The 23,820-nt window shown below is 39.2% G+C and overlaps 2 protein-coding genes across 6 annotated transcripts in view; one reads left to right on the top strand and one right to left on the bottom strand.

Annotated features, from left to right (window-relative positions):
- Positions 1 to 1,302, bottom strand: part of LOC128613144 (ribosome quality control complex subunit NEMF) — a 41,847-nt gene extending 40,545 nt beyond the window's left edge. Inside the window, exons 1-4 of one of the 2 annotated variants that reach the window (XM_053633739.1) lie at positions 1,126 to 1,302; positions 618 to 686; positions 292 to 394; positions 67 to 192 (exon numbers count right to left, since the gene is read on the bottom strand). In XM_053633739.1, coding sequence (XP_053489714.1) covers positions 67 to 192; positions 292 to 394; positions 618 to 686; positions 1,126 to 1,184 — 357 coding nt within the window. In that variant the 5' untranslated portion in view covers positions 1,185 to 1,302. Of the gene's footprint in view, positions 1 to 66; positions 193 to 291; positions 413 to 617; positions 687 to 1,125 lie in introns of those variants that run through there. The other variant, XM_053633740.1, reaches the window with a different exon arrangement.
- A 145-nt stretch (positions 1,303 to 1,447) lies between these two features.
- Positions 1,448 to 23,109, top strand: LOC128613145 (MAPK/MAK/MRK overlapping kinase). Of its 4 annotated transcripts, none has more exons than XM_053633745.1 (12): positions 1,448 to 1,845; positions 2,524 to 2,638; positions 3,958 to 4,047; positions 4,150 to 4,220; positions 5,015 to 5,093; positions 5,259 to 5,289; positions 5,402 to 5,580; positions 5,686 to 5,787; positions 6,006 to 6,179; positions 20,599 to 20,719; positions 21,059 to 21,253; positions 22,953 to 23,109. In XM_053633745.1, exons 1-12 carry the CDS (start codon positions 1,770 to 1,772, stop codon positions 23,028 to 23,030), a joined length of 1,311 nt encoding a protein of 436 aa, XP_053489720.1. In that variant the 5' UTR covers positions 1,448 to 1,769; the 3' UTR covers positions 23,031 to 23,109. The 4 variants fall into 4 exon arrangements, with proteins under 4 accessions (XP_053489720.1, XP_053489719.1, XP_053489718.1 ...); XM_053633744.1 differs by having other exon boundaries at positions 5,241 to 5,289; positions 21,062 to 21,253; XM_053633743.1 differs by having other exon boundaries at positions 5,241 to 5,289.
- The last annotated feature ends 711 nt before the right edge of the window (positions 23,110 to 23,820 follow it).

Below are 23,820 nucleotides of genomic sequence, written 5' to 3'. Positions count from 1 at the left end.
TTGTAAGATATGTTTATGGCATCGTGACAACCATAATCTCTAGAAATCATCTCAAAATTCTCTTACCCTGTCATACAACTCAACTATAAGGTGGTATGCAGCCTCTTCAGAGCCAAACTGAAAGTCCACAATCCTGTCCACACCAAGTTGTTTTATATGTACCAGTCTCCTGGACTTCAGGTGTTTTCTGCACTTAAGCAACATTGTAAAGAAATCATTTAGCAAACATAACACATTAAATTACCCTCACAAATGAGTCAAGGAGAACATACAGACTAGGATTCAACATACTTTCATAGCAAAACCAGAGGGCATGAGATTTTTGGGCCACTCAAAGTCTGTGGAGTGAATCCGTATGCCAGACTCGATCAACAAGACGGCTTTGCTGTCCGGCCTGGGGGGGGAAAATTATCTCAAGGAAACAAAATGCCACAATAATTTTTGCAGTTGCCTAGAGCAGCCTTCATATTCCTGTAGATGCTAGTTACATGGTTCTATAGACGTGGTTAATCTCTAATATTGCTGGATATATATGCATTATAACTTGTGCATTGATTCATACAAATTGCATGAAGCAATATAGTCATGAAAAGTGTTTTGACACCGTGGTCCCTTACTTCTGTAGTCGAATGAGGTAGGTCTTGCTGTCAATGTCGTAGACATTGTACACTCGCATCCCCACATAGCTGCAGTAACATGAAAGATACATTTTAGACCAAACGTAACAAAAAATACAGGCCACTAGTTCTTAGTAGACCTATATCAACCTACACAATGAGTAGAAACCACTTTGACAGACCTAACACTACATGTTCAACAGTTAGACATGTGGTATTCAAGTGTGATACATAGGCTACATGCATACTCTCTGCTAGAACTCTTTTTAAAACACCTAACCAATTGAGGACAGCTCGGGGCTTATTTACACAGGCTGAAACGAGATCTCAAATATTTGAGCTAAAAAGTCAAGTACTTCAACATATTACTACTTTGCAGAGTTTCGGAGGGATCATTTGATTCTCGATGTGTAACCATATTCTGACTATTGGTTAACTTAGCAGTATCCATGCTAACAGCTAGCTAGCTAGCTTACTTGGTGCGTATTGGGTGCATTTTATTCCTTACTTGGCATTGAGCTCGGCAATCACTGCCCTAATATCCACTGTATTGAATCTGCCTTTCATCGTATTATCGAGGTACACAAATTACAGTGTTTTGCTATACTGAACACAACACGTCCGAATAAACGAGCAGTGCGCATGCGCTACGTTCTACGGAAGCCTGATTGCTTTCCCAGCGCATGTGTTTATAAAAAAAATCAAAAAGAAATAGACAAATATATTTTTAAAAAATAAATCAATAAAAATTTAAGCCTGTTGGAGATGTCCGTAGAAGGAGATCATTCATAAATACTGAGTGAGAGAGAGAGAGAGAGAGACATATTAAAATCGAACAATTAATATCCCGAGTGGCAAGTGGCATAGTTTATTTTCGGCTGACTTTTTATGCTTATGTTTCAGCTGTTTTATTAGAATCTTAAGTGTAGATACAAAATAGTGAAAGGCACGAAATGAGTTAATTATTGGTTAGCTATTAAATGTTAGATATGTTATCAGAATACTAATGCCACCAAAACGTCGGGATTATCATCAAGCGTTGGGACTGAAACTGGAATTTAAATACACGTGACATTTGACATGGTTATACCATTGGAATGAAAATTGGTTGGTTAGTTGCAAGGAAAAATAAAACGTCTGATCACGTTTGCAATGCATCAAACGGACAACGACAAGAAGCTGTGTTCGGAAGCTGATCTTGCGCTTACAAATCATCTTGCCAAACAGGGTACGTTTCCTTCCTAACCTCATACGCGCCTGTCCCGTTTAATACAGCCCTGACATTTTCTACAAATGTCACAAATGGATCTCTCGATACAGCATTACCTGATATAGGAGAAAATACGCTTGTGTAAAGCATTTCACAACTACGCAAAATATAGAAGAAATACGCTTATGTAGTTGCGTAATGTATTGTTTACTAAATTAATCGTTTGGCTCAGCGCACGGGTCAGAGTTCAGGCGCGCGGTTACCAGGGTTACTGTAGCCAGCGAACTAATATGGCGACGGTCAGGAAGCGATGCAAATATGCTGCCAGGGACTCGGATTAAACAGCAACGCGAGAATGTTTTTTTATAAGCAGCTAATAACGTCGCGGGTAAAATACAGTAGTAGCAGCGATGCGTACAATCAAAAATCATTTCGTGCTCTGTCCGTACAGCCAGGGCTCGTACTGAAACATGGACAGTAAGTTAGAAAACCTTGAAAACATTATGAAAAATAACGCGTTTAGTTAGCAACATGCCAAGGTTAGCTCTGTAGTCCGTTATGAATTATTCTCTAGATAGCTAACGTAGGTGGCTAATTATTATAGACAAATGCACTATAGTCAAAACAGTATACGCATAAAAATAGATCATGTGTCATGTTTGAAATGAATCACGATTTTATTTCTGTGCACTGTAGATTACAAAATAATAAAGAAGATCGGAGAAGGCACGTTTTCCGAAGTGACGAGAGTGCAAAACCTCAAGGACGGGAAACACTATGCGTGCAAAACAATGAAGCAGAGCATTAACAGGTATGCGTAGCTTTTTAGTTGCTTCTTTTTCACATTTTAACAGCTGGGTGCTTTAAAACAAAGGAAGAGGCTCGCACTTCCTTATCCCCCTTTCAGCTTTATGGTCGCCTTGGTGACGACCTAGGCAGGATGAGGTCACTGCGGCACGTGCTTATCCTTTTAACCCGTTATGGACTGACGAATGAAAAGAAACAAACACAACGCGTCATAGTAAGGTGGTGGGCCCTCACAAGCTGCCAGATTAGCATAAGTGCCCCTTGGCATAGATTATACAAGTCACTGGAACAGTACTGGATTGATGAATATCATGCTTCCAAAAGCTAGTCCCTCAGGTTAATTTTTGATGATGGTGGTATAGAGCTCTGTTTAAATCTCTCAGATCTCTCACTTGAGATCTGGTGACTGTTAAGGCCATAATATATGATTCACATTATTTTCATACTCATCAAACCATTCAGTGAGCCTACATTGGGTACACAGGATAGACATGTCCTCCAAGGGGACAAGTGGACCCAAACCATTCCCTCAAACCACAGTGACAAACCGCTCCAAGTGGAGAATTATTCGGAGCTAAAGAAAACATCTTCACCCAGGCCAGGTTACCCTAACCCCCCGATACTTCACCCACACCCCCGCATAACCCAGCCACCTGTTTTTGCTTTAATTTGTAACCTGTCTGTACCTATCTGGAGGCATAAAGGTGCAATTGTTGTATCCATCTGATTTTTCCTGCCCCCCAATTCAATATCAAACAAGGCTTTGTGTCATGTCAATCAACATCACACTCATTCACAGCATAAAATTTATAAATGTATTCGATTCTTAAATAAAATACAAATCCAATTTGGCCAAAAATCAGTCCCAACATGATTATTCAGCTAATTAAAAAGTATTCAGTTTCATCTGGCAATTGAGTCTTCAAGGTCGATGTTTGGGTATGTTTTTACCCAATTTTGTAGTTTGAATGCAGGGAGATCGAAAATAAAATAATTATGAACTCCAGTTTCCCACTTCTGAGTTAAGTCGAATGCAGCACTCAAGTCCTGAGCAGCCCACCTCACTTCAACACCCTTAGGACATGTGCCAGGGCCCCTGTCTTTGTGCTTTTGGCTCCCTGAATCATTCAAGGCTTCCTCCATTAGGGTTAACATTATTTTGAGACTTGTCAGTCTGTCTGACTAGATCTCCTACAGCTGCTCTTCTGTCTTTTCATGTGAAATAAGCAGTTTGTACTAGCTGAACATTTTGAATAATTTATGTTTAAATGGTGTCTTGACATTTGCAATTAAGCATTTGGCTCAGCTAACCTCTTTACCCAGCCTGGAACAGGCACACAACCTCCGTGAGGTCCAAGCAATGAAGAGACTGAGTTTGCATCCTAATATACTGCAGCTTCATGAAGTAATATTGTAAGTACACAAACATTTAGAAAGAAATTGAATTAATATCAGTAATCCTCTCCAGATTATTTTCCTGTAGGACTGATTTCAGCCCAATTATGTTCTTTTCAGTGACCGAGACACAAGGACCTTGTCTTTGATATGTGAACTTATGGAGATGAATGTCTACGAGTTGATTAGAGGTATTTCAAATAATATTAATTTTAACAAGAATAAGTACATAATCAGGAGCTGGTTTGTTTAAAGCTTTCCACCATTACCTAGGTCTAACCAGACCAATGGGTTTGGGGTTAAAGCTGTTTCTCCAATTTAATTTTACTTTCATACTTCAGTTTAAAATATTGTAACTCAAAAGTAATATAATAAGCTGTACTATATGGTCAAATGTATATGGACAGCTGCTCATGACACCCATATGTGCTTGTTGAACATACAGTTCTAAAGGCATGGCACTAATATGGAGTTGGCCCCACCTTATAAAAGCTTCCACTCTTCTGGCAAGGCTTTCCACTGGATTTTGGAATGTTTCTGTGAGGATTTGCTCATTCAGCCACAAGAGCATTAGTGAGGTTGGGCACTGTTGGGCAGGAAGGCCTGGTGGTCAGTTGGTGTTCAAATTCATTCTCTAGTTCTTCCGAATCAACCTTGGAAAACCATCCCTTTATGGAGCTGGCTTTGTGCTCAGGGGCATTGTCATGCTGGAACAGGTTTGAACTAGGCCCATTAGGTCCAGTGTAGGGAAATCATCATGCTGCAGTATAAGCCCATGATGTGCCTCCAACTTGTGACAAAAGTTTGGGGGTCATGGTCAGGCAGCCACTATACTTTTTGGCCATATAGTGTATGTATGTATGGTGATTATATATATATATATATATATATATATATATATATATATATATATATATATATATATATATATATATATAATAGTCCTTGCATGTAGTGATTGTGTTTTAACTTTATGCAACTGTAGGAAGACAGTATCCTTTATCTGAAAGCAAAGTAAAAAACTACATGTATCAGCTTTGTAAAGCTCTGGATCATATGCACAGGTAGGTTCTATCATTGCTTTTCATTTATACATCAAGTAATGGTTAATTTGTTTTCTTCCAGTTTTTTTATTTTAAATGTAAAAAAAAAAATTAAAAACACGGGTTGACTTTTTTTATATATATGTATGTATTTTCCTATTTTTTAAGCAATGGGATTTTCCACAGAGATGTGAAACCAGAGAATATTTTAATTAAAGTAAGTTGAACCATAGGAGTCAAAAAATGTAAGTTAAACCAATTCTTTTTTGAATATGCAAACAAATTTCCATTAGTAAACTTATTCATAACTTACTTAATTTTCTGAATAGCATGACCTCCTGAAACTGGCAGACTTTGGCTCCTCTAGGAGTGTGTATTGCAAGCCTCCTCACACAGAATACATCTCTACACGGTGGTACAGAGCTCCCGAGTGTCTGCTTACAGATGGCTACTACTCACTCAAAATGGACACATGGAGTGCAGGCTGCGTGTTCTTTGAAATTCTCAGGTTGCTTTGTTGTGTTATTTATACATTCAATACATCCAGTATTCTAAAGTCATTGTCATTCATTTTTTGGTTTCTAATACATTAATTTATCTCATTGTCTTTTAGCTTGAAGCCTCTGTTTCCAGGGACTAATGAGGTGGATCAGGTGTCCAAGATACATGATGTTCTGGGCACACCAGACTGCATGGTTCTCCAAAAGTTCAAACAGTGAGTTTGCACTGGCACTCTGACAATCTCTCCAGTGCAGCATATATTTATTTATTTATATTATTTATATATATATATATATATATATATATATATATATATATATATATATATATATATATATATATATATATATATTCTGTTAACATTTTAACAAAATACAATTCCCTTCAAAAATTTGTTTAGATTTTTTTGGTCCATGTCTCCTTATACTTAAGGTCTCGAGTGATGCCTTTCGATTTCTTACCTCGGAAAGGTTGTGGGCTTTCTCAGCTGATCCCTCGCTGTTCAGCTCCTAGCCTCTCTTTGCTCTATCAGATGCTGGCTTATGATCCAGATGAACGTATAAGTCCACGTACAGCACTGCAGCACACCTGTTTCAGAGAGCTACGGTGAGAAGCACCTGGCACATGCACACTAAAACGCAACTAGAGGCAGAATGGTATAAAAATAATAAAAAAGTAATAGCAAGAAAGCCATTATTAAACTCTAAAACATGTCTTAAATCTTTGTAAGACTGGTAATGTGGCTATTAGAACATTACTGTCAGTACAAGAAACATGAATCCCAAAAAAACCTTGACCCTCCACACCAGTCAATGTATGTTTGCCAATACAGAATATTATTATATTGGCTTGAGAAAGTTAAATGAAATGCTATTTTAACTTATTATTCTTCCGTTTCTTCTGAGACTAAAATTTGACTCTAAATAGTACTAGAGCTTTAAAGCTACAACCACCAAACTCGGGTCAGATCTTCAGACTGCTCTGACTCATGTTGCTATATATCTTTTCAAAGTGATCGGACTTACGATTTTCCTAAAAACGCAGATGAAAAATCCCAAAAACTCCCATTCGCTTACATTAACGGAAAGTTCAGAGCCTGGCTCAGAATGTCCAAGAATTCTTTCTATCTATCTATCTATCTATCTGTCTATCTGTCTATCTATCCATCCAACTCTCTTATCTATCCAACTATCTATCTAGCCAACTCTACAACTGTTGGCACTCTATCTACAGTATCTCACAAAAGTGAGTACACTTAGGGGTGTACTCACTTTTGTTGCTAGCGGTTTAGACAGTAATGGCTGTGTGGTGTGTTGAGTTATTTTGAGGGGACAGTAAATTTACAATGTTATACAAGCTGTACACTCACTACATTACATTGTAGCAAAGTGTCATTTCTTCAGTGTTGTCACATGAAAAGATATAATCAAATATTTACAAAAATGTGAGGGGTGTACTCACTTTTGTGAGATAATGTATCTATCCAACTATCTATCTATCTATCCAACTCTACAACTATTGGCACTATCCATCTATCTATCTATCCATCCATCCATCCATCCAACTCTACAACTATTAGCACTCTCTGTCTATCTACCCATCTATCTATCCAACTATCTATCTATCCATCCAACTCTACAACTATTGGTATTCTATCTATCTATCCATCTGTCTATCCATCTATCTATCCAACTATCTATCCATCCAACTCTACAACTATTGGTATTCTATCTATCTATCTATCCAACTATCTATCTATCTATCCATCCAACTCTACAACTATTGGTATTCTATCTATCTATCCAACTATCTATCTATCCATTCAACTCTACAACTATTGGCACTCTATCTATCTATCTACCTATCTAACTTTATCTATCTACATATCTATCCATCCATCTATCTATCCAACTATCTATCCAACTCTACAACTATTGGAACTCTATCTATCCATCCATCTATCTATCCATCCAACTCTACAACTATTGGCACTCTATCTATCCATTTATCCAACTCTGCAACTATTGGAACTCTATCTATCCAACTCTACAAATATTGGCACTCTATCTATCTATCTATCTATCCAACTATCTATATATCCATCCAACTCTACAACTATTGGTATTCTATCTATCTATGCAACTATCTATCTATCCATTCAACTCTACAACTATTGGCACTCTATCTAACTTTATCTATCTACATATCTATCCATCCATCTATCTATCCAAGTATCCATCCAACTCTACAACTATTGGCTATCTATCTATCCATCCATCCATCCATCCAACTCTACAACTATTGGAACTCTATCTATCCATCCATCTATCTATCCATCCAACTCTACAACTATTGGTATTCTATCTATCTATCTATTTATCTATCCATCTGTCTATCCAACTATCTATCCATCCAACTCTACAACTATTGGTATTCTATCTATCTATCTATTTATCTATCCATCTGTCTATCCAACTATCTATCCATCCAACTCTACAACTATTGGTATTCTATCTATCTATCTATCTATCTATCTATCCATCTGTCTATCCAACTATCTATCCAACTATCTATTCATCCAACTCTACAACTATTGGTATTCTATCTATCTATCTATCCATCTGTCTATCCATCTATCTATCCAACTATCTATTCATCCAACTCTACAACTATTGGTATTCTATCTATCTATCTATCTATCTATCCATCTGTCTATCCATCTATCTATCCAACTATCTATTCATCCAACTCTACAACTATTGGTATTCTATCTATCTATCTATCTATCTATCCATCTGTCTATCCATCTATCTATCCAACTATCTATTCATCCAACTCTACAACTATTGGTATTCTATCTATCTATCTATCTATCTATCCATCTGTCTATCCATCTATCTATCCAACTATCTATTCATCCAACTCTACAACTATTGGTATTGTATCTATCTAACTATCTATCTATCTACATATCTATCTATCTATCCAACTCTACAACTATTGGAACTCTATCTATCCAATTCTACAACTATTGGCACTCTATCTATCTATCTATCCAACTATCTATCTATCTATCCAACTCTACAACTATTGGTATTCTATCTATCTATCCAACTATCTATCTATCCATTCAACTCTACAACTATTGGCACTCTATCTATCTATCTAACTTTATCTATCTACATATCTATCCATCCATCTATCTATCCAACTATCCATCCAACTCTACAACTATTGGCTATCTATCTATCTATCTATCCATCCATCCAACTCTACAACTATTGGAACTCTATCTATCTATCCATCCATCTATCTATCCATCCAACTCTACAACTATTGGCACTCTATCTATCTATTTATCTAACTCTACAACTATTGGCACTCTATCTATCTATCCATCTATCTATCTATCTATCTATCTCTCAATCTATCTATCTATCTATCTAATTAGCTGTGTTTGCTAGTAAGTGAGCTAACGCTACACTAACCGCGGATTGTGAAGACTAAAATTAGCTGTGTTCGCTAGCAAGCAAGCTAACGCTACGCTAACCGCTGTGTGTAAAGAATAAAATTAGCCGTGTTTGTGTTCTGTCTATTAATAAAGTGGAATTACAAAAACTACCACAACATAGATGTGGCATTTCAAAATGCTCGGCTCAGTGAGGAGAATTGCGTTATGGCTACTATCTATCTTTCTGTCTCAGTCGATAGATAGAGTGCAATCGTTATAGAGTTGATTAGATAAGTGGATCTAATGTAATCTGTAGAGTTGGACAGACAGACAGACAGATTAACAGATATGTTAATCTGTCTGTCTGTCCAACTCTACAGATTACATTAGATCCACTTATCTAATCAACTCTATAACGATTGCACTCTATCTATCTTTCACACTTCTCAAGCCAACATCAGGCCAAGTTTGTTATGACAAACTTTACCTATCTAGTTCCAGCTTGTGACACTCAACTATATTATCAAAACTATTTCACTCAAAAACTGTTCAGTCAAGACTTTTATGGACCATTAAACATTATCCAGCTAAATTTACTAAACACGTTTTTTGGATATGAAGTCAATCAGCAATGTGTGCATCATTGCTCAGATTAATAAAAGTTTTATTGCCTTAGCTCAGCATTTACAGATTTCAAAGCATTATAATACCTAGTGACTACATGAATTCAGTTACAGCCATTCTATATTACCTCGTACAGTGGTAATGAATTAAAGTCATGCAGAAAGGTGCATCTTATACCTGTTATTCATCAAGCTTCATTGCACAGAAATCAAATTCATTTGAGAGTACAGAATGATATGAATTAATCACCATCACAATCATTAAACTTGTATGCCATCAAAACAAGCAGTGATTTGAATACAGTTGATTAATTAGCTTCAGCTGTGTGGAAACACCCACTGGCACATTCCAATTTACTCTCATATACATTTATTTTATGTGAAACATGCCTTAATACACTATGGCCAAAAGTTTGTGGACATCTGACCAGTCACACCCATGTGCACTTGTTGAACATCCCATTCCATATTTAGTCCCCATTTGGTGTTGTAATAACCTCCACTCTTCTGGGTAGACTTTCCATTAGATTTTGTAGCATGGCTGTGGGGATTTGCCCATTCAGCCACAAGAGTATTCATGAGGTCAGGTATTGGGGGAGGAGGTCTAGCACATAGTCGGTATTCCGGTTAGTGAACAATGGTGTTCTGTGGAATTGACATCAGGGTTCTATGCAGGCCAGTCAAATTCCACACCAACCTTGGCACAACCATGTCTTTATGTAGCTCACTTTGTGCACAGTGGCATTCTCATGCTGGAATGGGTTTGGGCTCTGCCAGTGAAAGAAATCTTAATGCTATAGTATACAAAGATTTGCTAGGCTGTTGTGTGCTTTCAACTTTGTGGCAACAGTTTGGGGAAGGCCCACATATGGGTGTGATGGTCAGGTCCACAAACTTTTAGCCATATCGTGCATGGCAGGTGTTAAGATAGTGAGTCTATAAAAAAGTATTCATTAGGTTATAAGGTAAATAATTTTAGTGAATTCTTGTTAGAGGTGCTTGTGTCCAAGGTTGCTGAACATTTTTTATCTCAGCATGAGAGGAGTTTCAAACCCTTTACTGGTTTAAAAAAAAAAGAAGAAGAAGAAGAATAAATCGGCATACATCTATTTTTCCCCCTCACACTCACTGACTGTGTGAGCTAGCGTTTGGCAGAATTGAGACCTGTCAGCCAATAAGACACAAGTATTTCCACATATTTTAAACCCTTTAAATAAACCCTTTCTGATTGGTCTTGCTTCTGCTCACTGAAAATAAAATAACTCTTCATTCACTGAAGATACAAATTACAACATTGCAGTCTTCTTTTACTTGTGTAAAAGTTACAAACTGCTCCAAATGGAGAATTTTTTGGGGCTAAAAAAAAAATCTTCAGGGCTACAGCCCCTAATGCCCGGGCCAAGTTATACCCCTGGTACTCACTCTCTTTCTTTTGGGTGGGTGAGTCGGGCGGTGGCGTTGGGGTGCCCGAGGAGAACTCATAGTTCATCCATGCCTAGAAATGGCCATGGTTGGACCCTTGGGCAAGGCCCTTGACCCTCTCTGCCTCAGGGGCACTGTATTATGGCTTTGACTCCAGCTTCCTAACAAGCTGGGATATGCGAAAAAAGAATTTCATTGTGCTAGAATATATATGTGACAAAAATGGCTTCTACTTGTACTCTATTGATAGAAAGATTTATTTATATTATAACTCAATCAGGTTTAGCTGAAGTCACAAAGCCATCTTTCCCTGGAACCTTAAATGTGGGCTGGTTCAGTACTTATGAATGATCAGGAACTCTGGCACTTATCCCAGGTTCATAGAACCACAGTTACATTTATAACATTCACATTTCACAATGTCATGAGGAACAGACACACTTTATGACTACATGGGAAAGAGTTCCGAGATGACATACATGGAGACATGCTGGAGAAAGTGCACTGTCCTACCCAAGTAGCAGCAGCACAGACTAGACCTGGAGTAGCATTTCTCAAATTAATTCACAGAAGGAAGAGACACTGCATGGTAGGGACTGGGCATCCAGCCCACCTATAGGCCATGGTTACGGTTGAGGCCGATATAGATTTAAAATGACAGCAAAACTGATAGAAAAGTTTTAGAGAGGTACATACGATTGGATTATCCGTGTAGTGTGAAAGGGGTATAGGAAGGGAGGAGAACACCATAGCAGGGAGGGAAGTTGAGGGAGGCTGTCAAGTTCATATACCAATAGAGGGTCAACTTTGGGAAAATCAATATTACTAAGAAAATAGTCCATGTTACCTGAATTGTCAGGAGCTCCAGCGGTGCATAAAGACGAGTAAAAACTTTTAAAAGTTTAAGTAATTTCTACAGGATCCGAGGTTAATGCACCACTGGACTGCATAATTTGAGTAATAGAGTGCAAAGCTGCTCGGCTACGCAGTTGGTGAGCCAACAACCAACTGACTTTATCCCCATATTCATAATAATTGCCACGCGTATGTAACAAAAGTCTCTCCGCCTCACTTGTCGATAACAAATTGAACTCCGCCTGCTGTCAATAGCTTGAATATGATCTTATATCTCTTTTTTCTTATCCTTACATTTCTTATCGGCATGAGCAGAATAAGAGATTATCTGTCCCCTTAAGAAGGCCTTTAGAGTTTCCCAAAGTAAAGAGTAAGAGATTGAATCAGTTTGATTAGTAAGAAGAAAATCATCTATTGAAGTAGAAATATACTTGCAAAATGCTGAATCGGATAAAAGTAGAGAATTAAGCCTCCATGGTGGGCAAAAGGCGCAATTCGAAAGTAGAAGAATGTCAAGACTTAAAGGAGCGTGGTCTGCAATAACAATTGGTAGATATACAGAGTTTACAATCCGAGAAATTAGAGAGTTATTAATAAAAAAGTAATCAATACGAGAAAAAGATTTATGTATGTGAGAAAAAAAGAATATTTTCTCACTGTGGGGTTAAAATACCTCCACGGATCAATGTAACCATTCTGAACCATAAACTCAGAGAATACCTTTGCCATTGCAGAGGGAGCCTTTGTAACAGCACTAGATTTGTCCAAAACTGGGTCAGTAACACAGTTTAAATCTCCTCCAAATATAAAGAGATGTGTGTTCAAAGCAGAAATTTTTGACAACAAATTCTGAGCAAAAGGAGCATTATCAAAATTATATATACATATACATTCACCAAAACTACTTCCCTTCCACAATCACATATCTACCATTTATATCAGAAATAACTTTATCAAAAGAAAAGGGCACAGTCTTACTTCTCAGAATAGAAACTCCTCTGGACCTGTAATCAAAATTGGAGTGGAACATATGCAATGTCCAGCGAGCTTGGAGTCTGTGTTGATCCCTGAGACTGAGATGGGTTTCCTGAAGAAATGCAACATCAGGTTTTTGTAGTTTTAAACGTGTCAAAACCTTGGATCTTTTAATGGGACCATTCAGACCTTTCACATTCCAACTTAGGAATCTGATCAAGCTTTGGTTATTTCCCATCAATTTAGATTAGTACAGAATGGAGTACAGAGAGGTTGATATCAATGGGGGGGGGGGGGGGGGAGGAGAAAAACCCACAACAACAACACCCCACCCTCCCCCACCCCACCACCCCCTGACCATCAATTGTCTTCTCTCCATTCCCAAACAATGGAGGCAGAACCCTACAACACTGGAACATCCAATACTTGTAAACCACACCTATTCTTGTTGTGTGACGTCACTCCCGAGCATAAAAGGTACCACAATTGCCATGTATCTCAGGCAACCTATAGATTTACATGGAAACTGATATGGTTGCCCACATCCGCGTAGCTTTACAGTCACATTACAGGTATTAATAAATTGGTTAACTGTCATGTAGACAGCTTAAGATGAAGGATACCGTTCATTAAACCATAGTTGCGCTTTTTGGGGCAGTCGAATTGAAGCCTCTCATCACTGAGGTCTATCCGAAGTAGGGCTAATCGAATATCGATCGCGATTACGATTTTGCCTGCCCATGATTAAATGAACATGATCAACTGCGATATTAACGTTTAAAGTTCGTCCTCCGCTCATAGAAAACTCCTCTGCAGATCAAATCAAACACTTCCTACACTTACAGTCACTCACCACAGAGCAGCGCAGTGTTGACGTCATTTTGTAGGGCCAAAACCCGGAAATAAAGGTAGCATTTTAGCGCTCAAGCTGCCAGTTTCGCTTCGAGCATTGCGCGAGGAGAAATCATGACATTAACATGATGCTAAATGTCAATACTGAGGTTGTCGGGAACATTAAATGTCATCACGCCGAATGGGGAAAAAACTTTTGCAGGTGAACTTGGGGCTCTACAGTGTTACCATTTCACTCGCATTTGTGACTGAAAAGTATTTTGTGCGACTGTGATTAAATATTTATTCGCACCGGTGCGAGTGACCAGTTCGGAGTTGTATAATGCAGTCGGGATAAAAACTACAACTCCAAAATGCATCTACACCGTGCAAAAGTTACTTTCACACTGCTTTTCATCTTAACTTTCCAATCTCACAAACTGCCACCTTTTATTGATCCTGCAAAATGACCTGAACTTGCACCTTCTCGTGTAGACACAGAGGCTTCACGCGGAATAAATTAATAATAATGCTAATGCTACAAGCTGGGTTTTATTCAAACTTCTTTATTAAAAAATTCCTCACCAATCATAATCAAGAGTAGCAACTATTCCATCTGTAAACATACAGTATGTTGCAGCTCTCCATTCACGCTAATTCTCTTCATTTAAACTCACGGTTGCCAGATATAACTAGAAAAGTCAACTCCAGTTTCCATGTTTTGATTTAATCCCCCCAAAACACAATATTATCAGCAGACATGGACACTGTACTGGGGGAACCCATCTAAAACTGATAATCAAACAAAAATAAAACTACTAAAATGTAAGACAGAAAATGTGCTTAGTTATAAATAAATCATTTAATATAAAAAAGATATTATAATAACTTCATTAAATATAAATAAAATGAGAAGTGAAATAATGTTTAATACCCTGTCCAGGGTGTACCCTGCCTTGTGCCCGATGCTCCCTGGGATAGGCTCCAGGTTTCCCCGTGACCCTGAAAAGGATTAAGCAGTATAGAAAATGGATGGATGAATGGATAATGTTTAATTACTATGGGTTGCATTTAATATCAATTTGACACTAAATAGCTTAGTAAGCTATTTCCTTAGAAAGCTATTAGCCTTTTTCCTAATGTGGATAATTTTTGTGTTAGTCTACTTTTAATTAGGACACTCTGTTGTTTAAGATATTTAAAAAGAAATATTTTATGCTTGTTTATTTATCAATTAACCAAAAGTATTTCTCATTGCTATTATTTTAACTCAATTAACAGTGACCATGAGCAGAGAGCTTACATTTAACTGTTTATGACAGACCTCCTGATTAAAGTTTAAACATGAAAAGATTGGTATCTGGATCGGAGCATCAGTAATGAACACCATTAAACTAAAGTGCTTCCCATCTGACGGGTAAATGAACTCACCCAATCACATCCTATATGAGATTATTCAGATATATATACAATATACACAGAGCGGTTCGAGAACTCCAGCCCAGAACCATTACAGTGGAAAATGTCTAATAGTGTAGCTTTAAATATATTTAAGAGGAGCAGACTTCAAAGACTGAACATTGATGTTTATTGTATTTGTTTACAAGGTGGAACAGGTTAACGGTTGTTTTTTTGCATACAGTCTGTAAAATTAACTGAAAATATTAAATTTAGTTTAAATTTAGGTAAATTAATTTGTCATGGCTCACACTATGTTCTTAAATTCTGTCATAATTGACCAGCTCAGGTTTTCTCATGCCTACTTGTGTGTTATATTGTGGCATGAAAAAACTTAATAAATGTGAAAGTGCAATAAAAATATGTTGTCACTAAAATCAATTAATAATCGTGATGAATAATCAAGATCTCAATATTGATCAAAATAATCGGGATTATCATTTTGGCCATAATCGTGCAGCCCTAATCCGAAGGCGAGCAGGGTATCTGAGAGAAAACCGCACATTTCTCTCACGCAAGCTGTTTCTCACCACAGCGAAGGCCATCCTCCTCTTAGCGGCACTGGAGTTGAAGTCAGGAAAGATGAAGACCTTACGGCCCTGATGGAAAAGTTGATTCCAATTCCCGCGTCGAACAACTTTTTCTATGCCCTGAAAGTAGTGAACCCACACAATCATCACTCTGGGCCTTTGATTCTCTCGCTCCTCCGAGGGCACGGGGCATGGTGCGCTCTATCCAGTAATGGAGCGGTTGGAAAGATTTCCGATCCGAGTACATCCTGAAAAAATTTTGAAATATATGTTACTGGATCACTCCCTTCTTCTCATTCTGAAATACCGATGACCCGGAGATTGCAGTGCTGTTAACAGGACTCCAGGTACTCCAGTTTATTGGTGAGTTGTTTGTTAGCTGAAATTAGCGTTAGCACTGTCTGTTCCAGTGCTACAATGCGGTCATTGTAATTGTTCAGGTGCTGGTCAAGCTCGTCAGTACGTCGCTCTTGTGATTCAATGCCCGATTTAAAACTCTCAAAAGACGCAACAACTGGGGACAGAGCTGAGTCAATAACTGCTTTCACCTGTACTGTGATGGTAGATGTTAGCTCCGCGATCAAAGCGGTGCGGAGGTTTTCCAGGTCAAATGGTAACTTGTCGCCATGACTCATCATGCTCGGTGAAGACTTAGGTTTCCGTAGTCTTTCAGAAGCCATAAGTCCTTTCTGGTTATAATTGTAGACCGAGCAATTGAAAAAGAACACACCAAATGTCTTAGAAAAGATTCAGGTTGCCTGAAAAGCACAATTAAAAAGATAAAATGCTCGGGAGCTCACACCACGCGTGTCTTCTCACTCACATGCTCAGCCGGAAGTCCATTTTAAAATACAATGGACATTGTCACAAAAGCATCCTCTTCTAGGTGACCCCGGATAGTGTAAATGAATCATTACTCATGCACAGCAGCCAAAATCTCCAGCATCGAAACATCTCAGCTGACCAGAATTGTCTCTGCCCATAAACCCTCCAGATCCAGAGGGTTTAAGGTATTATAATAGTCCAAACTAGAGGCAGCATGAATTAATTTTTCTGCATCATATAGTAACAGTAGATTTCTAACCTTAGCAATATTTCTGGGATGAAATGTTTATCCCAGAAATATGGGATATGGTGTAACTGAAAGGCCATCAAGAGTTGCTACATAATCAGAAAGCTAATGGTGTCACCTTAACCCTTTCAGAAAGTTTGATGTGTCTGAGAGAGCTGCCATACATGGTGCTATGACACATTGCAATGGTTGCACATTTAGTGTAAATGGGGACTTGCAGCAGCCACTGTCTAGCTGTCCCTAAATTTATTTTAATTAAATTTTATTTATATAGTTTTGTTTTTACAATGGACATTTTCACAAAGCTGCGGAGCCCCCCTAGTATCAGGTAAGAAAAAAAATACAGCCATGTGTAAACCGTACCCTCAGTTTTGTAATCCGTGCCCTCAGATTTGTAAAACGTACCGTCAGTAAGGGACCTTCTAAAAAGTGCATGACCTGGGCAACCGTCTAAGATCTTTATATGGCACAATAAGTTTATATGTGTAATAAAAAGGTATATCAATAATAATATATATGCTATAAAAAATTCTTTATCCATACTGTATCCTAACACTGCAATAAGTTAGATATCCTGTGAAGTAGATGACTATAAACTTAGTAGAATCTTATACAGTTGCCCAGGTCATGCACTTTTTAGATGGTCCCTTACTGACTCCATTACTATAAAATGCTGATGACCTACGTTTCCCAAAGATAGGATATCATTTTTGAAGTAGATCTAACTTCACGCTGATGAGTTGCATGGCCTGTTTCGGTGTTGGGCAGCTTTATTTTGAGTTCGTTGTGAGACTAAGTGCTGTTATTTGTGCAAGTAGTATGAACGGTTTGCTCATTGGTAGGGGAACATAGGTGCCAGTCATCCAAATTTGGCAGCGTACTGTCCTGTTGCTAGTCCCTGCCTTTCATAGGTAGGGTTGTTACAGTATCATGGTTTCACAGATAGTCATGGTGTATGATCAGCTGATTACCTCATTGCTGACTTTTTCAAAATACAGTTTAAATGCATTTCCATCTATTGCTGTCTATAACTCATGGGAATTCACTATATTAAAAAGCAGGACAGTGAAGACAGGAACTGCCATGTGTATGGTCCATTTAGCCATGCTGGATTTATGGTTCTGTAACATGCACTCAATGGTCCAGGGACTCTCTGGTGGCAGGTCTAAAGAGCGACCCTTGCACACAGGACAGATTTTGCAGGGTTGATTTACAGGGGTGCTTTAAATAATTTCCTATATACACTGCTGTGAATAAGTAATTGCCTAATTTCTTCTGTCTTTGTGTGTATATCATACTAGGTTTTATTTTAATTTCTGAAACAATTTAAGATAAAATAAAGGCAACCTGAGTAAACACAAAATACAGCTTTTAAATGATAGTTATTTATTGAAGCAAAAAAGGTATCCAATACCAACTGGGCCTGTGTGAAAATGTATTTGCCCCTGTAGTTACTAATTCCCCAAATCTATGAAACTGCATTTATAATGTGGTTTAGCTGGACTAGGCGCCACCAGGCCTGATTACAGCAAACCCCGTTCAATCAAATCAACACTTAAATAGAACTTTTTCTACACTATGAGGTTGGTTTAAAAGGTCTTGCTCAGTAACATGCTATGCCAAAATTGAAAGAAGTTCCAGAAATGATGAAGAAGAAAGTGACTGTAATACATCAGTCTGGGAAGGGTTACAAAGCGATTTCAAAGGCTCTGGGACTCCAAAGGACCACAGTGAGAGCCATTATCTCCAAATGGAAAAACTCACACAGTGGTGAACCTTCCCAGAAGTGGCAGACCTTCCAAAATTCCTCCAAAAGCACAGCAACTGCTCATTCAGGAAGTCACTAAAGAGCCAAGAACCTCATCAAAGGAACTACAAGCCTCTCTTGCATCAATAAAGGTCACTGTTCATGACTCCACTATCAGAAAGACACGGAGCAAACATGACATCCATTCAAGAGTGGCGAGGTAAAAACCACTGCTAACCCAGAAGAACATTAAGGCTCATCTGAATTTTTCCCAAACACAAACTTTTGGGAGAAGGTTTTGTGGACTGATGAGTCAAAAGTGGAACTATTTGTAAGACAGAGTCCCGTTACATCTGGCATAAACCAAACACAGAAAGATCACTCCAAGTGCAAGATGTGTAATAGTGCAGGAGGTCACACAGGAACCCAGGGTAACTTCTAAGCAAGCACTGAACAACAGTGCATGAACAACAAAGCATGGCAGGGTTGCAAGGAGAAAACCACTGCTCTCCAAAAAGAACATTGCTGCCCTTCTGCAGTTTGCTGACAATCACATGGACAAGCCAGAAAGCTATTAGAAAAATGTTTTGTGGCCAGATAAGACCTAAATAGAACATGTTATGTTTGGAAAAAGGAAAATACTGTATTCCAGCATAAGAACCTTATCCCATCTATGAAACATGGTGGTAGTAGTATCATGGTTTGGGCCTATTTTGCTGCATCTGTGCCATGATGAATTGCCATCATTGATGGAACAATGAATTCTGAATTATATCAGGACATCTATATGTCAGGACATCTGTCCATGAACTGGATCTCAAGAGAAAGTGGGGCATGCAGCAAGACAAGGACCCTAAGCACACAAGTCATTCTACCAAAGAATGGTTAAAGAAGAATAAAGTTAATGTTTTGGAATGGCCTAAATTATTAGAAATGTTGTAGAAGGACCTGAAGCAAGCAGTTCATGTTTGGAAACCCACCAACATCCCAGAGCTAAAGCTGCTCTGTATTGAGAAGCGGGCTAAAATTCCTTCAAGCTGATGTAAAGGACTGCTCAACAGCTACCGGAGACGTTTGGTTGCAGTTATTGCTGCACAAGGGGGTCACACCAGATACTGAGAGCAAAGGTTCACATATTTTTTCCATTCACAGATATGTAATACTGGATCATTTTCCTAAATAATTAAATGACCATGTGTGAAAATCTGATGATGTTTTAGGTCATATTTATACAGATGTATAGAAAATTCTAAGAGTTCACAAACTTTTAAGCATCACTGTACACACATCAAGCAAAATGAAAAAGGTTGGTGGAGAGTCGCTTCTGTCTTGGCCTAGGTGTCACACTGCTAGGAGCATGGTGATAGACAGTTAGATAGTCACATGGATTAAGTTTTGTTCTTAGGTTCAGAAGATACTGAATTTCATTTTTGCTGTTAGAAGATCCTTCCTCCCAATTTTCCACAATTATGTCTATGACACAATGGGGCTTGTGCCTGTACACATTCAAACATTCAAAGAGCACACAGATGGAGGCTTGTGGGACAACTTTTTTTTTTTGAGGTTTAGCAAACCTGTAGACATAGAACCACACTTCCCCGCAGCACCAGAAACCCTGTGAAGTTCCCTGCCGGAGGTTCCCCCTGTGTGGAGAAGGGAGGACATTAGAGAGTAAAGTGAGGGATGGGAGGAAAAGTGGGGAGAAAACCAGATCCAAGGGTGCCAGTTTCAGATCCTGGTGCCTCAGTCCTGGGGAGATGGAACTGGAGGAGGAAAGAGAGCTGCATCCCCATGCAGCTGCCACATGCTCGAAGAGCCCTCAGTGGCTCACAGCATCTACTCATTGAAAACACACATACATAAGTAGGTTGCCAGTTTTTAACACACAGGTGGGACAGGCATTACCTGCTAGTTTAACCCGCCTCATCTCTCTATCCATAGCCTTTGCTGGACCATGCCGCCGCAGCAGTAATCAAATTTATGCAAATGTGAAATTTGTTTTACAATCAGATTTGACCATATGTAACATAAGACCCATTTTGATTGATTTTATCCCTACAGACTGTCAGAAAGGAGAGCTCTAGGGCTTCACAGGACTATTGGGGTTGTGGAGGATAGCAACAGCATGACTCCAGGATCAGTAGAGCAGTTCTGGCGTAATACTCGGCAGGGGAGACGCCAGGTACGTTGGCTTATATGCTTTCACTACAACAGTTACTGGAAACCTCATCCAGAACTTGAACCTAAATGTAGCTGTAATCAATGTTTCTTTTTATTTGAAACTAGTAGCTTTACCTAGTAGTAAATTTCTGGATCAAATTTTGCATTTATGTAATTTTTTCCATCAGAAATGCTTTGCTAATAAGGACTTTTATATCAATTTTGTTTTGTATCATTTGTAAAAAGAGCCAATTTTGGTTAATGCCTTATATTACAAACAACAATAAAAACATAAGATGCTGTGCAAAATGCATTTTCTTTGAATTTAGGAATGTTTTTGTCTACCATAATTTTTCTGCAGCAGCTGAAGCATGTAGCCGAGCCACTCAGCAGATATGTTTTGCCTCGTTATCCTGTGGAGCTCCCAAAGCTGAACGTGGCAGCGCCCACTCCTAAAGTGCCCTACCCTGTGTCCAGTCTGCCTGCTTTGGCCATACCACACCAGGGGTTGCTGCCAGCCATCACCTCTAAAAAGTGCCATTCACGCTCAATGAAGGTAAATACAGAGAACATTAATCTATACAGTATCTCACAAAAGTGAGAACACCCCTCACATTTTTGTAAATATTTTATTATATCTTTTAATGTGACAACACTGAAGAAATGACACTTTGCTACAATGTAAAGTAGTGAGTGTACAGCTTGTGTAACAGTGTAAATTTGCTGTCCCCTCAAAATAACTCACACAGACATTAACGTCTAAACCGCTGGCAACAAAAGTAAGTACACCCCTAAGTGAAAATGTCCAAATTGGGCCCAAAGGGTAAATATTTTTTGTGGCCACCATTCTTTTCCACCACTGTTAGAGACCTTGTGCTCCTCCACCTTACGTTTGAGGATGCCCCACAGATGCTCAATAGGGTTTAGTTCTGGAGACATGCTTGGCCAGTCCATCAGGTGATGGTCTGGTCTCTAACATCCACCAACTCCGTGATGTCGTCATGGAGGAGTGGAAGAGGACTCCAGTGGCAACCTGTGAAGCTCTGGTGAACTCCATGCCCAAGAGGGTTAAGGCAGTGCTGGAAAATAATGGTGGCCACACAAAATATTGACACTTTGGGCCCAATTTGGACATTTTCACTTAGGGGTGTACTCACTTTTGTTGCCAACGGTTTAGACATTAATGTTTAGTGTGTTGTGTCACCCTCGGCTTCTTTAGCAAGGCAGTGGTAGTCTTGGAAGTGTATTTGGGGTCATTATCATGCTGGAATACTGCCCTGCGGCCCAGTCTCCGAAGGGGGATCATGCTCTGCTTCAGTATGTCACAGTACATGTTGGCATTCATGGTTCCCTCAATGAACTGTAGCTCCCCAGTGCCGGTAGCACTCATGCAGCCCCAGACCATGACACTCCCACCACCATGGATGACTGTAGGCAAGACACACTTGTCTTTGTACTCCCCACCTGGTTGCTTCCACACACGCTTGACACCATCTGAACCAAATAAGTTTACCTTGGTCTCCTCAGACCACAGAACATGGTTCCAGTAATCCATGTCCTTAGTCTGCTTGTCTTCAGCAAACTGTTTGTGGGCTTTCTTGTGCATCATCTTTAGAAGAGGCTTCCTTCTGGGACAACAGCCATGTGGACCAATTTGATGCAGTGTGCGGCGTGTGTTCTGAGCACTCACAGGCTGACCCCCCACCCCTTCAACCTCTGCAGCAATGCTGGCAGCACTCATACGTCTATTTCCCAAAGACAACCTCTGGATATGACGCCGAGCAAGTGCACTCGACTTCTTTGGTCGACCATGGCGAGGCCTGTTCTGAGTGGAACCTGTCCTGTTAAACCACTGTATGGTCTTGGCCACTGTGCTGCAGCTCAGTGTCAGGGTCTTGGCAATCTTCTTGTAACCTGGGCCATCTTCATGTAGAGCAACAATTCTTTTTTACAGATCCTCAGAGAGTTCTTTGCCATGAGGTGCCATGTTGAACTTCCAGGAACCAGTATGAGGGAGTGTGAGAGCGATGACACCAAATTTAACACACCTGATACCTTGTAACACTAACAAGTCACATGACATCGGGGAGGGAAAATGGCTAATTGGGCCCAATTTGGACATTTTCACTTAGGGGTGTACTCACTTTTGTGAGATACTGTATATGTATATAATTATCATGGGTACTGGTTAGTAAATGGTCCCTTCTTCCTCCTTAAGGTTGTGTTATTATCTTTGTTTCCTGACATTTTTACAGCCCAGGGAAGAGCCACACCGCTCAACTTTAAAGAGCTACTACATGCCTACTCTGGAGAGAAAAGGTGGAGGCTACTGAAGTCCTGCCCACGAATGTGCAGCTGTGCAACTAAACAATGTTCAAAAATGTAAAAATGTATGAGCATTAAACTGGAGAAGTAAAGAGTGTTATTCTCTGGAGAGTCACATTCCATCAAGCTACTCCTATCATATGGCCAAGACTTCAATTGAAGCATGTTCATATGTATTACTCAAAAGTGCATAAGGACATAAAAGTTGCTCGGAGTACAAAACGTAGTCCAGAATCACCCTGTACACCTGGCTTTGTAAGGCCTGTGCTGTGTCTGAATTTATTCTCCATAAGTGCACTTGGGGCCATTTTAGTGTTGACCAAATTGTCAGTGGGAAAATTAGATTCATAGGGCGGTTCACTATAAATGCACCATAAATGCAGTGAACACTGCTTTGTAAGCAGTAGTGTGTGTTCCACAATACATAATGGTTTATTTCACCCATTATCTACTTCTCAGGATGGATATCAGAGCTGCCAGCTTTGTATATAAATGTGAATAAAAGATGTTGTTCAGTGACTGCTAAAAGCACTGTTAGTGGTGTATTTAATACAGAAAATCAACTTCTTGTGGTTTTAGGTTGCTAGGTAAACCCCTGGTGATTATGAGCCAGAGCCAATCCTTGTGCATGGATTTGTTGAAGGAAGGCGAGGACGATTCAGTGACATTAAAGCCAACAACAGTGAAAAAGATAGTCCTAAAGTGTCTTTTGTTATTAAATTAGTGTGTCCTCATGTACTAATTTTAGAGTTACAGCTTATATAAAACAACCCCTTTTGGGGGCGGGGGCGGGGGCGG

Source organism: Ictalurus furcatus, chromosome 9 (assembly GCF_023375685.1).
Source record: "Ictalurus furcatus strain D&B chromosome 9, Billie_1.0, whole genome shotgun sequence".
NCBI classification, from domain to species: Eukaryota; Metazoa; Chordata; class Actinopteri; order Siluriformes; family Ictaluridae; genus Ictalurus; species Ictalurus furcatus.
Note: the sequence above shows the minus strand (reverse complement) of the source record. Positions and strands in the feature narration are given on the sequence as shown.